Source organism: Dicentrarchus labrax, unplaced genomic scaffold (assembly GCF_905237075.1).
Source record: "Dicentrarchus labrax unplaced genomic scaffold, dlabrax2021, whole genome shotgun sequence".
In the NCBI taxonomy this organism is placed as follows: domain Eukaryota; kingdom Metazoa; phylum Chordata; class Actinopteri; family Moronidae; genus Dicentrarchus; species Dicentrarchus labrax.
The window spans coordinates 27,354,778-27,369,475 of NW_026136719.1; the positions used below are offsets into that span (position 1 = coordinate 27,354,778).

Here is a 14,698-nt window from a genome sequence, read left to right on the forward strand (position 1 = left end):
AGTCTACAGTACTGAAAGGCTGTGTTTCAGATGGCCGAGCACCAGGGCAGTGGAGAGGGTGACGGACTGACAAGATCATTCAAAACAGAAAGAAGAAATAAAACTGCTAAAATACTGTTGAGATTTTGACTACCAATCAAGCTTTACTAAGATTTCTCTAAAATCTTTACTCTCTGTTTGGACACATTGAGGCATCCAGCACCCAAGCAAAGGTTTAGCCCGGTAGAGCGGTTGTCACACACAAACTAATCAAGCCTTGACTTTTACAAACTTTTTGTGCAATGTTTATACAGTGTGTGTTTTAGTAGATAGTGCATAGCCTGTATACCTTACTAAATGACATTTACTATCATTTATGTTATTAAAGAGTGTGCTACTACTACTACTCATTCACTCTTGTCAACATAACGTTGCAATTAACTTTAATTTGATAGAAAGAGGGTTGCTTTGAGATTTAGTGGGTGACTTTTTTTGCATGAATGCCAGTAGGGCTGACAATGTTTCCATTTAAAATTTTTCTATCCAAAATTTAATTTTGGATAGAAACATTTACAATTTAAATTGATTATTTTCAACAAATTAAACTCCAGCCATGTATTTATGGTCTTTCTAGTTTAAGATTTAATACAAATTGATCTTGTTTTCAGCCTGAAAAAAATATTTTTTAGGTTTTTGTTTATTCAAAAAAGTCCTGTAAGTAGATTACTTTTTTAATAGAAAATTTGACCAATTTAGCTTATATTTATTAAGATATTACACTATACTTCAAATTATTTAATAATATTCAAATACAATCCTGGCTTTCAAACTCACAGAATCATCACTAGTAAGCAATTAGCTTCAGCTGAGTGAATTTGCTGTAGACAGTTGTGCAAGTTAAATTAAAATTTACGTTTTTGTGTTTTGAAAATTGCACACATTGTTCAGGACTAAAAAAGGCAGTGACTAACAATCCCAGTAATAAGCATATATGGTATTTACAAGTACAACAGTACAGTCCTTTAGGTGGATGCAAATTTTCAATGTGTTAAACACCAGCTCACAGTAATCTGTCCCCATTAAAATTAACAGCTACTATGAAGCCTGGGACAAGATTTATGTGTGCACTCACATGTGTAACAAGTCAGCTGAACAGATTGCCAAATATTTGCGTGCTGGCATAACTCTTAATAAATCACACCCTGCTACCTTTCCTAATATGCTGTAAAGCTGTTTCACAGAGTGCAAGGCAGGGCAGCAAGAAACAAATTGCCACACCTGCAATTTGTCTTGGCCTATGTTGGAACAGTGTCAGCTGAGACACACAAACACACACAAACACACACACACACACACACACACACACACACACACACACACTTATATGCCTATCTGGCCTAGTTCATCCTGCCAGTAGCATCTGTCTTTCTCAAAACAAAATAGTATTACAGTGAAATTGTGAATGGCTCACTCGACCGTCTTTGTTTTCATAGTTTAAACCTCACAAGCACGCACACACACACACACACACACACACACACAGACACACACACCATGAAACAGCATGTGCAGTATGCAGTAAGTGGCGACAACAATCCCTCCAGTCAACACAGCACAGCTGCAGACAAGCAGGGGAACGGCTCTTTTCAGCAGCCCATCCGTCACGATGAACCAACAGACATCGCCTCCTTCTCCCCTGATCTGCCTCTGATCTGGATAGATCTCATTATGGAGGCATAGCACCCAGAGGTCGGGTGGGGCCAGACTGACTCTCCAGTACACCCCGGGGTCTTTGTTTCCTTTAACAAGTGGGTCAACCCTGAAGCAACCTTGGCTCCAGGCGCCTGATTCCTCCGGTCTCTAACCCACACACGTCAGAGTCATGCTCTACAGCAGGTGGGCTCAATGTTACTGTACACTGTCGGGGTCCGGCAGACTCACACTCATACAATAGCTGTATTCAGCTCCTGTTCTTATTCCCTGTCACTTTTCCAGCCTGTCTTGGCGTTTGCTGTTTGGAGGACGTTTAAATCCAAAGCTCATTAGCAGAACCATAACTGCAAACATTTTTAGCAGGTGTGGCCTCAGAGGGAAACACTGTACCTGGCAGCTGTAATGCCTCTCAATAATCTGCCTTACATCATGCTTCATACACGCTCACACTGAAGGATGAGAGAAGAGGATGCAGGGCCCCTGGGTTGTACACAGCAGTGCATTTCACAATCTCGAACAAATCCCCATTGCTATTCAATCATATTCTAACATCTCCGTTCATTTTATCTACCTCTTTTAAACGGCCTACCCTTCAAATCTGTTAACTAGAGCAGTAACAGTTCAGAAAAGGCAGAAAGTAAGAAGAGAAAACACAGTATTTCTTTGCATCTGGGATACATATTAGTCAGCAAGGCCAGGCATGTAGGTCTCATGATTGTTTCCTTTGAGCAATGTATTTGACTGAAAAAGGCAGGAGTGGAGTGGAGGAAGGCGGGTTAATGAATAAAGCAGGTCGAGAGGGGATTTGGGCTGGGAGGGGCAAGGTGTGGCTGAGGGAAGCTGCTGTTTCTATTTGTCTCGTGCTTCTATCGAAAAAACAGCTGATGGTGGATGGCACAGTCTGCAGAAGAGATACAATAATTACTGTACATCATAGGTATCCTATCCTATGTTCTACCCTGAGTCAAGTGCACAGGTATTGTACTGTATGTAGGGTGTAATTTCAGCCAAACACTATAAAGCAGCAGATATTGGTGATTAGACCTACTATTGCATAACACGCCACCTCCCCATCACCACCATGACCTCCAGGATGTCCAGAGAGCCTCAATTGAAAGTTTCCATCAACCTCCTGCTGGCTTCATTCCACCACCAGCAGCATCTGAACTCAGGGGGATCCTGTCCTAACTCTGACATTCACAGGGGTCAGTGGGCTCCACATTGAGTATTTCTCCCTTGCTCTCAGCAGATGTTAATGATAGATGTCAAAAACCATTAGTTTTACATGTTATATTGCTTACATTGCACAGGAACCTTCACAATGCATGGGACTTGGTTGATGGCAGTGGATGATGCAAAAAGGCCTAAAAATTAAACTTCTTTCAAGCTGAAGTAGAAATGTACAGCTCAGATGATCCACTGCCAGGTAGTATTCGAAGTGTGAGGAGTAAATGAATGAATTGCTCTTTACAGCCAATGGTAAATTTGTTGACCATCTATATATCTAAGACAAAGTCTAAAGCTGGAGCTTTATTGGAAGCAACTGGGCTTTGGGTGATTTGTTAATCATATTGCTCACAGTGTGAAGACACAGGCAGTCTTGTATCACCTGGACCTTGTAAAGCTAATACGTGAATGTTTTACAATCCAAGTGTTGTCTTTGACATTGTCATTGAATTATGTTTTCAACATTTTTCAGCATAATGGCATAAAGGCTTGAAAAGTCAGTGGCAATTTCTTTTTGTCTATTTTGTGAACTCTGATCAGAGACACGGACTATGGCCTGCAAAGGCTCCAAGGCCTTTCTTACTCAATAATCTCCTCAACAAGAAGCTTTTAGGAAGCACAAAACTGTGACCGACTGGCTATACAGTTCACAAATAGACCTGATGGGTCCACGTTCACTCATTTATTTCTTTCTTTTACGTCTTCATAGACCTGCTATTGGCCTTTTCTCAATAAAGCTGTTAGACGGCATCAGATAAGAGTCTAATTTACAATGGGGTCTGACCCTGAGCAGCACAGACGCACTCTGTTATTAACAGATTTACCAATTTATACGCACACACATGCTGAGATGGAAAAAATTTCTACATAGGCATATATAATCAAGACTGTGTACACAAACACAGATAGAGTATCACATAATATTCTCAAACACCTACAATTATAAACACATGTAAGTGAAACATCCACTCACACACACTCACACCTACGTTTCTTATCTCATTCTCAAATGACCCTAAATTCCCGGCACCCGGTGAGCACTGACCACACATTGAGAGCTCCAGATCTCTGACATTCCAAACAAACCAATGAGGCATAAAATGTGGTCAACTGTCTCTTCAATTGACAACCACCCAGATAGCGGCCAATCACTGTCAACAGCCGTCTGTCTGAGGAAGACCTGTGTGACCGCTGAGTGCTAAAAATACAACCTTGTATCCGTATACTATACCCTCATAAATCTGTCTCTGAGACCGGACGCTGGGATGCACTGCTGTTTGCCCTTGAAGCACACTCCACAGCAGAGCTCAACCCGTTGTGTGTCAGCCACCCAGCTCAACACACATCAACTGTCCCCAAATCCCCATCATCCACCCATCTGTCTACCTGCTTATTCTCCTCACATACTGAACAATTTGGTTCCTTGTAACGACACTGCTTGGTTGTGAGAGAGATGCATAATAATCATGATAAGTTAGGGTGAAAGAGTGCCACACTGTGACAAAGGAAAAGCATCACATAAAAGCAGTTGAACACATAAAAAAGTCACACCACAATAACCACAAATCATATATATCATATAAATAAGTCATAAACTTCCCTCATCTGCACATAATCTGTTAAGGGTTATTTGTGATTGTCATTTAGACCAAGAGAAAGAATAAATAGGAAAAGTGTATGGATCTGATTTTGCAATTACTTTCTGCTGACACCAATATTTGAAGGTGCTGGCCCAGCTGTTGTTGTGCTGAACTGCCGGAATACGATCCGGAAATGGAAGTTCAACACAGAGCTGAACACTGGTAGTCTTTTACTCTTCCCATAGTCCCTTATATAGTCCTGTGTGGTACCATGAGAATATAACAGACAATGTAACAAAAAGTAATGACTGCTCCTCACATAAACATTCATTCAAACCAGTTCACATTTTTTGTATATGAGCAAACAGGACTAAGAGCGAGGCAAGGCAGGAGTCAAGTGAGGAGAAAATGTGACCATTCTATCCAGAGGAAAATGAAATGAAAAGACAGGATATGAACAGAGGAACCACCAGTTTGTTGGAAACACATCAAATGCAGACACTTTGCTTTTTCAGAGCTTGAAAGAGGCCCCACTCCCAAGGTTAAACACTCCCCTGTCCCCTAAAGAAAGACTTAATGAGCTGTAGCAGAACCCAGCAGAGGTGTGATGGTGCAGAACAAGTGTCTGACCCCCGAACCCAGAGCTCTCAAGCCTACTGGTCACACAGAGCCAATAAGGGCTGACATGGGCCAATGAGAGTCAGTAGGGGGGACAGCAGGGCCCATCAAGATCCAGGAAGTTTAGGCCAAACTCAAATATCAATCTGTCATCTCCTTCACATCTTAACTCCTCAGCCACCATTTGTCTTAGCTGTCCTCCAACTGGAATTCTCATATTCAAGTCCTCTTGACAGTGACAAGTGTCCTAATGAGTATCATTAGGCAGGATACTATACTAGCTCCATATAGCTGAACCTGACCTGTGACTCCCTGTGGGGGTAGCTAAAAGAAACAGTATCTCTATTCCAGGACTAACTGAGCATTGCATGAACATCTATATTTTTGTTTATTTATTTTATTTTATTTTTTCTTTCCTTTATGTTGCAGACTTATATATTTTGAAACTTGCTGTTACAAGAGGAATCACTTGCAAGTGTTTCAAAAACGTACTTCAGAGTTCTGTTGTGTAACATTTTTAGACAAACTGTCAAAGTTTAATCTAACAAGTCTCAGAGTCTACAACCATGCAAGCGGCTCTGAGAAGCTGGATTTAGGCACCGCGGTGCTTTGAGCTAAATGCTAAGAGATTGTAGAGAGACAGTAAAAATGTCTACTGGCACCATTTCTAAAAGCTGCTGCACCACATTTACCACATCCATCAATAAAAACAAAAACCCAGTTTACGATTTTCTTTACTTCCTCAAACAGCGAGGAACAGTTGGTGGGAGGCAGGTATATTGTTTACCATGTTCACCATCATAGTTTAGTGTGTTAGCATGTTAACATGCGCTACACACAGTGCAGCTGAGGCTGATAGGAATGTCATTAGTTTTGCAGGTATTTGTTCATAAACCAAAGTATTACATTTAAATTCTGACTTGATGATGTTGCTAGATGTAAAGTCAGCAGACCACCAAAGTAGTTTTAATTCATCCTGAGCGGAACATGAATGCCTGTCACAAATTTCAGGGCAATCCATCTGAAAGGTATTGCGATATTCAATTGTCAAAGTGGTGGACTGACTGACCAACCTAAAAAAACACATTTAGAAATGAATCCAGTATAGTGTAAATTAACTCCAGAATGATATCTCAAGTAGTAATTGTAAAGACAGCATCTGTCTTCGGGCCAATACCCATCATAACTGTTACTGTATATGTGCAATAACTGAAGACAGGCTCTGCTGACATGAATCCATAACCATCTGCAGTGGGTAATGGTGGGGAACATCCTATGAGTGTGCAGCTGGGGCTCGTCGTGGATTAAGGTATCTCCACCAGCCTTTGACAGGCAGGCTGTATATCAGTGCACTCATCCCCCTTTTAACAAGTCTGCCTGTCCACCGTAGCAGGGAATGTCTAAAACAGATGCAGCTGTCAGAGGAGAGAAGTGAGGAGTGGCCTAGGATGTTGTCTGATGAGTTTGGGCCTGGGTGCTGGGAAACGTGCCAGTCAGAGGGGAAGACTGTGGCTCAGACCTCAACACTGCACTGGATCAGACGTAGCCTAGTTCTATCTGTCATCTTTATTAAAGAGAAATCCATGCTAAAATCTGCCCGTTCAATGCTACACTGCTTGTCAGCAAGCATTAATGCAAATAAATGCAGAATTAAAACATTTGGGCTTTTAAAATGCACGTATCAACCCTTTTCCTGTTGTTTCATCATTGTCTCCCATCTGACAGTGAAGAGCAGTAGGAGGTAGTGCAAACTGGGTCTACAATAGTGCAGGCTAGAGAGATTTTTACCCTCAGCTGGGCCCACCACCGCCAGCAGAGAAGTGTGTGGTCAGTGATCGCCCTTTAAAAATACACACACCCTTCTCAAATGCCCTTCCTTGGTATAAAGAGAGAAAAGTCGCAGCTGAATGGAATTCCCACCATAAAGGGATCTTTTCTTCTTTCACTCTTCATCTGAAATGAGTAACCACATTCAAGGGGGTTTTAATGTCTCAGAGCTGGCTTTTTCAACGTGTTCGTATACATATGTGATTCATAAAAATTTTTCAGTGTTTCCACTTTTAAAGACAAATGGTGATCCGAAAGAAAATGATCAAAGGATATCAGGAATCTCTGAAAATCATGGTCATTAATTGCCCCATAATGTCATAAAAATTACGTAGCGCTTTCCTTCTTAGTTTATATGCAACACATGATACAACGTAGTAAAACATAATTGCAAATTACATTATATGTGCCAACATTTACAGTTCAGGGAGAATCGCGTCATATTAGAGTTAGGCCTCAGCACAGTAGATGAATGAACCAGAATGGAATCAAATAAGTACTTACAGCATATGAATCTATTTTTGAGGAAGATCAGGTATGTTTATGATCAGTTTAGTGTCAGATGAGTGAGATTTCACTGGGAAACAAAACGTGCCAGAATCTTCTGATAATGAAAAGAAAGTGTCTGAAACTCCAGCAGTTTATGTTTTTTTGCTGATGCTATAATAGTCTTGTTAGTATCTTAATAATTATTTAGCTGATGATCAGAGACCATAGACAGAGAGCAAGGTTCTAATGTGGACAAACACGTAAAGGCAATGCAGCAACTGACTATCCACACCAATTTATTTCATCAGCTGTGTGCTGAGCCTCCCAAACAAGACTGTACACAGCAGTTTTGAAGCAGCTCCTTGGAGCTATCTGAGGTAGGAAAAATCATTCTTGGTTGAGCTAATGTTGAAGAGAGTGGAAAAAACATGACAGTCACAAACTCACAGCCACGCTTTCCACAATACTCGTCGTTTATTACTGACGCATCAACCTCATCAAGCTTGGTTGTACAGCTACTATTTAATCATACATGAACAAAACATGTCATCTAAACGTTACGGTTGAGTTCAGAGGCTAAAGAAGAACAGGAGCTCAGCAGCAGGCATCCATTCACAGCAGGTATAACGCTCAACTAACTCAAGACAGGCTGGGCGCTGTCTGATGACATTTCTCTCATATCTAGGCAACACAGTCTCCTAAAGGCACATTTTAACAGTTTTGGCTGTTACAAAGCCCCAGCAACACAGAGAGCTGAGTTCCCTGAACAGTGAGCAACTAAGCACAAGGTACTAAAATGGAACGAAAAACATTCACTGGCCATGGGAAACATGAAAAAAAAAATCTGCCATGTCTTTTCCTGTACTTTCCAGACCTTTTAAAAGGACAAGAGCCCTAAAATCTTCCTTGTGGGCTAGTCAACCTGCGAGTAACCACATCACTCCATCCTACCTCGGACAGTTCAGGACAAGCACTGAGGAGACAATTAAAGGACCAGCGTGTAGGATTTTGTTGCATCCAGCCGTGACACAGTAGATTGCAACCACCTGAATAACCACTCACCTTCCAAGTGTGTAGGAGAAACTACCTAAACTTGTTCATTTTTCAGGTGATTATAAATTAATGAAAACACACCTATGAATGTTATATTCCATTTCTGCCAGTAGAGCCTCCTAAATATTAAACACCGGACCTTTACGGTGGGGAAACAATCCAGCCAGTGAGATGAGGATGAAATCACAGCAGTGCTCTATCAAACAGAAGCTGAAGCACTGCAGAAAGTAAAGAAAGTACGATACCTTAAAAGACCTTGATTTGCCTCATTAGCGTTGGTTGTAAAACCTGATAGACATGAGTCTCTCTAACAGGCCAATTTGAGGGTGTCACTGTATCACATTTAGAAATATGAGATGGAGAACTGCACCAGGGGCCAAAGGTCAGATGAACAGAGCTGGGTTGTTATTCATGCAGCATGAAAGGTATCAGGGACCACACAAACTATTGGCTGTGTCATAGGGGACAGCAGCATTGCGCCATCACAACAAGCACATGGTGTAATTGCGTCACATTTCCCCCTAAATTTTTCCCCCAAATGTTTTTAATAAATTTTTCATTTTCATGATTAAGTATCTAACAATTGGTTCACTGTCACAAAATGAAGCAAAGAACTGCATTTGGACTGCATATGAAAGAAAAAACTAAAATTGCCTCCAGACACTTGTGCAAAGTAAAATAACTCACAAAGGAAACTGTGATCTTTCATATTGTGTGAATATAACGTACGTTCAACCTCAGCTCATTACATTGCTCCTTTTCTCTCTAATTCATTCACCTGTCATTTTCCAAAAGTCACTAACAAAGTAAAAACAAAAAAAGACTTATTATAACAGATTCTGTATGCTTTCAATCACTGTAGAGACAGTAACAGTAGATATTTAAATTAGGAATGCTTTGAATGTTTAATTTGAATAAAGGTTAATCAAGTAGCTTACCTATTTGTACAAATAGCAAACTTTCACCATAATGATATTTTTCTTCCAGAAAGTTCCCAGTTGGACAGCTGGCTGTTTCTTGACAATGTCATCAATGTGGTTTGGGCTTCCAGAAATAAACTTTAGTATCTCTGTGCTATGCAAAAACAGGCTCTGACCTGCTAGAGACTCTCCTTTTGAATAATTAGAAATAAATTATTGTGTGGTTTGGCTCTGATCTGAATCAGAGGCATTAGAGTACCTGGTACAGTAGGTATGTAGAGCATATCACTTCACAGTGTGCACTAGTTTGTACAATAGCTGCGTATGAGATACCTACTGATCCAAAGTGTTGCAGTGTTTTAGCTTGGTTTGTTAGGACTTGAACCGACAAGTGTTCAGTTTATTGCATTTTAGTTTTAACCTTGTCACTGTTGCTGGTCTGAAAATTGGTCAACAAAAATATTTTGAGGCAAAAAAACACATTGGTTTTGTAGGTGACAATGTGTAATGTGACAAAGAGACCAGTAAAAACTGGACATTTAAAAACCAGAGCTGTACAGGGCAGTATTGTTATACCAACTGTAAAACAAACCTATTGCTCATACAGCTTGACTTTCCCAGAGAATTTGGGAAATTTACTGACTCACTGTGCATTAAACACTCTTTTCAAAATGCAGCTACAATACCAGAGATCATAAAACAGTTCAACACATACAGTAGACCTGGCCAGATCTGCAACCACCAGGGCCACATAAAGACAGTGCACAGTTCCACATGGACCCAAAGAAACTACAGCCTAAACATCAGCCACTGACAAGCTAACTTCAACTATCGGCTGAATGATGTAAGGACATGTCAGAGTGTGATATAATGTCTCTCAAAATGGGACTAAAATGTGATAATATTAAATACTCCCAGACCACTTACAACTGCCTGACTGGTAATTGTATGTTAGAGGGTGTAACTTAAATAAGGGCCTTTTTGGAATTATTTTGAGTTCTTAAATATTATTACAGTAATCCTGTCATTACTATTTAATCATGTAACAACAGCAGTTCTTTGAGCAAAATGCCAACATCAGAATGCTAACATGCTCACAATGAAATGGTAACATGCTGATATAAAACAGGTAAATTCACCATCTTAGTTAGGCTGTTACCTTTTGCTAATTAGACCCAAGTACAGCTAAGGCTGATGTAAATGTAAAATTTGAATTTGGTCATAAAGCAAATAATTGTTGTTGTTATTTTGACCTGATGGTGGCGCTAGATAAAAAGTTACACCACCGCATTTATTTTGAATTTATTACATTTAAAACTTTTATTAAATTTTGATCCCTGACTTATTACAGTATTTTGACAAGTTATGAGGTATCATGTTTGGTCAAGCAGAGTGCACCAAACCAGCTGACCGTCAGCTGATCCAAACAGGCACCGATGACTGACACTTCAAACAATCTGTTGGAGCTGCCAACTCCTCGTTCTTCCCTGTGGTTCTTTCCTGCTCCATGCTGCTGTTGTGGCTGCTGATGAATATCTGTGCTGCTTACTCCCTCTACCAGGCAAACCTCCACCTGTTATGGTATTCTTTTTATCAATGTGCTTGCAATGACATCTCTTGCTTTGAGCATAATTTACAGTGTGTATTCCATATGTCAGGGTATATATCTGCCAGAAGCCCCCTAACCCCCGGAGGGGAGAGCAGAACTTGTAGCACCAACTACAAAGTTTTATCAATTCCCACTATAATATATAGTTTCAATGATGAGAGCAGTTCTGATTTAAATTCAATTATCCAGATGTTTTTACATTATCTCTTGGCTTGGAGCAGGGGGGAATCTCCTGTTCAAATGTCTGGACCAGCTGAGAAAATGTCAGTGGGGAGAGTGATGAGAAAAAATCTCTTCTCCCTAAAAAACAGCTGATGAGTTTAAATCCTCAGAAACTGAGCCAGCAAAGTCAGGAAAGCAGGAAAATAAATGATTTAACACTTGCAGATTAATGCTTTTTGTGCAATTGCTTGATTTAGAGTCATAAATCACAATTTACTTTCCATATGAGGGATCACAATTTAGAGTGTGTTAATGGTGGAAATGCGATCATCAAGGCCAAAACGAGAGATCAGAGTATTTGTACTTTGTATCTTCATTAAAGCTTAATGTTGCAAAGATTGTCACAGTGCATGGGAAACACACAGGGTTAACAGAGCGAGGTCAGCACGACCAACTGGAAATGAACTCCTTCTCCAACATATTTCTTTGAGTTAAACCCTGATCAAAAGAATGTTAAAGTGAATCCAGCATACTGAATACATTGCCAGCCATAAGCAGGCCCACACAGCGACTGCTGTCTCTCCAACTCTGAGCTCACAGGTGTGTTTTCATGGTGTGTATTAAATACGGGGTCAGAAGTACAAATATGTACTACATTGAGATCCCAGATCTCCTGCTTCAGCCCAAGGGGGAAAAAAAACTTCCCCCTGACCTCCACTTCACTCCTCCATTTGATATACAAAGAGCTCTCACTCTGGTGCTGTGCTGCCCTCTGCTGGTAACAGCCTGTAGCTTGTTCGGTCATACTACAGATTCATTCTCCACAATTTATACACCTTTTACAACCAAGTGCCTAAGACATGTCACTTAAATGTGTACTGAGTTTACGGTGATCCTCACAATGTCTGGGTTAGGATACAGTCATGGTTTACCTAGACGGTAGAGATATTTCAAATAGAAAAATGTCTCATTGCTAAAACTGAAGTATATTCCAAGATTGCACCATGGGATATCCAAACAAAGTGTTGACCAAAATATTTGTACCACCCCCTCATTCATGGATCTTTATACATCCATCATGTCCTCTTAATAATTGTACTTAAATCATGAACGACAGGGATCCAACAACAATGCCAACTAGCATGATGCTGGTGATAAAGAAAACCAAACCAACTCTACAATCATTTTCTGAGTTTTTAAAATATAAAAAAGTGTTTATACAGTGGCCTACCGTACACTTTCCTGCCACACAAAGAGAAGTGTCATTCTGCCCACACGGCGTCCCATCAATCACTCTCTCTGATTGACGCACGTAGAACCTGAACCCTATGGCCCGGCAGTGGAGTTCACAATGCTGATCCCCAGGAACTGAAAGGAGATTTAGGAGACTTTAAGAAATGTCCAGAAATTTCAGTAACATATCAGTATCACAGTGTACAGTGATGAAACATGGTAGACTAGCAACAGTAGGTGCATAAAGACAATGAAAGACAATAAGATATAGTGTGAAAACAGCTCTATACTTTCATTAACTTCACATATTAACATTTAATTCAATATTTAGTAGTAGTATTTGAAATACAAGGAATTGATTAGAGAGAGAGATTAGAGCACGGTGAATGCACATTCAAAGGATGAGAACTGTAAATTACTGTAAATACTGTTTTGTAGCATAAGAATGTTCACATCCTCAAATACTTAATTTCCTGAAGGATTAGAGGTCAGTGAAAAATCACATAATACAGGGCACCATTATGTCATCATGTTACTAATAAAAACAGTAATTACAACAATATGTATTGTATCTTTGTGTCTCGGCCACTGCTTTAAACATGCAGTGAATTACAACAGAGCAATCATTTAGAAATAATGTGTGTTTAAGTGCCCTAAAGTAGCAGATAAATGGAGTTTGCAAATTCCGTATAATTCAGACAATCAAGTCAGTCAATCAAATGTTAAACTTTGTTTTAACCAGCTCTTTGATTTCGACAAAAGATTCTGTGTTTCATTCGATGACACTAAAACAGCAGTGAGCGACCACGAAGGATCCTGATCCCTGTTCTTTACATTTTGTTCAGGTGGTTTATCAATTAGATATACTATAAGCTCAAAAGCAAGGTATTTCTTAAACAGATGTACAAGAGTATGTTAAAGCACTGTTCAAGATGGGTGTCAAATAATCCAGACTCAACCTCATACATTTACCTGAGGTTATTTCATCTTTACATCTGCATTACCCTTCAGTCAAGGCTGCAGGGTGAAGACGAGATCTCAAAATACACGTCTGTTTGACAGGATATTAATTTGGAGACTTATTTCCATTAGTGTTCTCAGAGAAATTACATCTCAGGAGGTGTTGTGACTGTTGCCTGGATACTTCAGGTGAGTTAGGACAGAGAGTTTCTATGAATGAACATTCATCAGTGAGCCTACAGACAGATGACATACTGCGGCGCTTACATCACAACACACCTTCGTTCATATGGGTCATAGGTCAGGGAGCTGTAGATGTAGCTGACAGCGAAAATGTGATTAATTTTTACATGTGTGTGTCAGGATTGTGTACTCTTTGCATTAAGATCCCAACTTATTCAGACATCTGAGCAGGACCCATCTGGTTACACATTTTCAGTCACTTCTTAAACACATTTTTACAGGTTTTGAACTCACATTAGAGGGGGGGTTAGCGTGTTGGTCTGTTGGTTGTACAGCCAGTCCAACACTTGAGTCCATGCCATGAGATTTCTGTACATTCATGGTGCTCAGAGAGTGAAGCCCACTGACTTTGTGGTTTCCCTAGACTCTAGCGCCACCCTGAGGTTAACGTTCGTAGATTTGAGTGACACTAAATTACCATGAAAATTGTAACACACTTTCATGTCCCCTCAGAATAAACTGCAATAATGTTGATGACTATAACCATGTATGCAGTGCTTAAAGGTCATATATATATATATATATATATATATATATACAGAAAACCACTGTTATTACACCAGTGGCCGTTAAGGGAAGTGCAGTCAGTATGATGTTGCTCGGACTCTTTACTGTACAATTAAACCCAATATTGAACGCAATAACTGCAGGAAGCAGACGTGAGTTTTCCTGATAATTTGAAGGAACTTTTTATACAATTTTCTGTCTGTATTATGTTTTATTTTTCAACAATCATACATACTTTATAAGCTTCTTTTGTAGTAAACTCATGGTTTTCTTCTCCCTGATGCCTGGCAATTGTTCTATTAGTGCTTTGGTTGTTTTAACTGAATACCTTTCTGAAGCGGGAGAGGCTGTGAGAGGGAAGGCTCTGTGAGTAGGCTTTTGTGTTCAGGTCTTCACCATACCCTTATCCTGTGAGATATAAGCTTAGATATAGCATGTATATTTTCAAAGTTTTCTTACACCCCCTAAAATCCAGAAGACCCCGACCCTAAGTTTGGGAAAAATTGTTCTAACAAAAACATGATTCTTATATTCAGGTGATTATACACTAATGAAAACATACCTATGAATATTATGTT

The 14,698-nt window shown here is 39.9% G+C and overlaps 1 protein-coding gene across 1 annotated transcript in view; it reads right to left on the reverse strand.

Annotated features, from left to right (window-relative positions):
* LOC127351913 (thrombospondin type-1 domain-containing protein 4) overlaps positions 1-14,698 on the reverse strand; it is a 43,255-nt gene that overhangs the window by 22,640 nt on the left and 5,917 nt on the right. Inside the window, exon 7 of the mRNA XM_051379910.1 lies at positions 12,409-12,545. Coding sequence (XP_051235870.1) covers positions 12,409-12,545 — 137 coding nt within the window. The remainder of the gene's footprint in view (positions 1-12,408; positions 12,546-14,698) is intronic.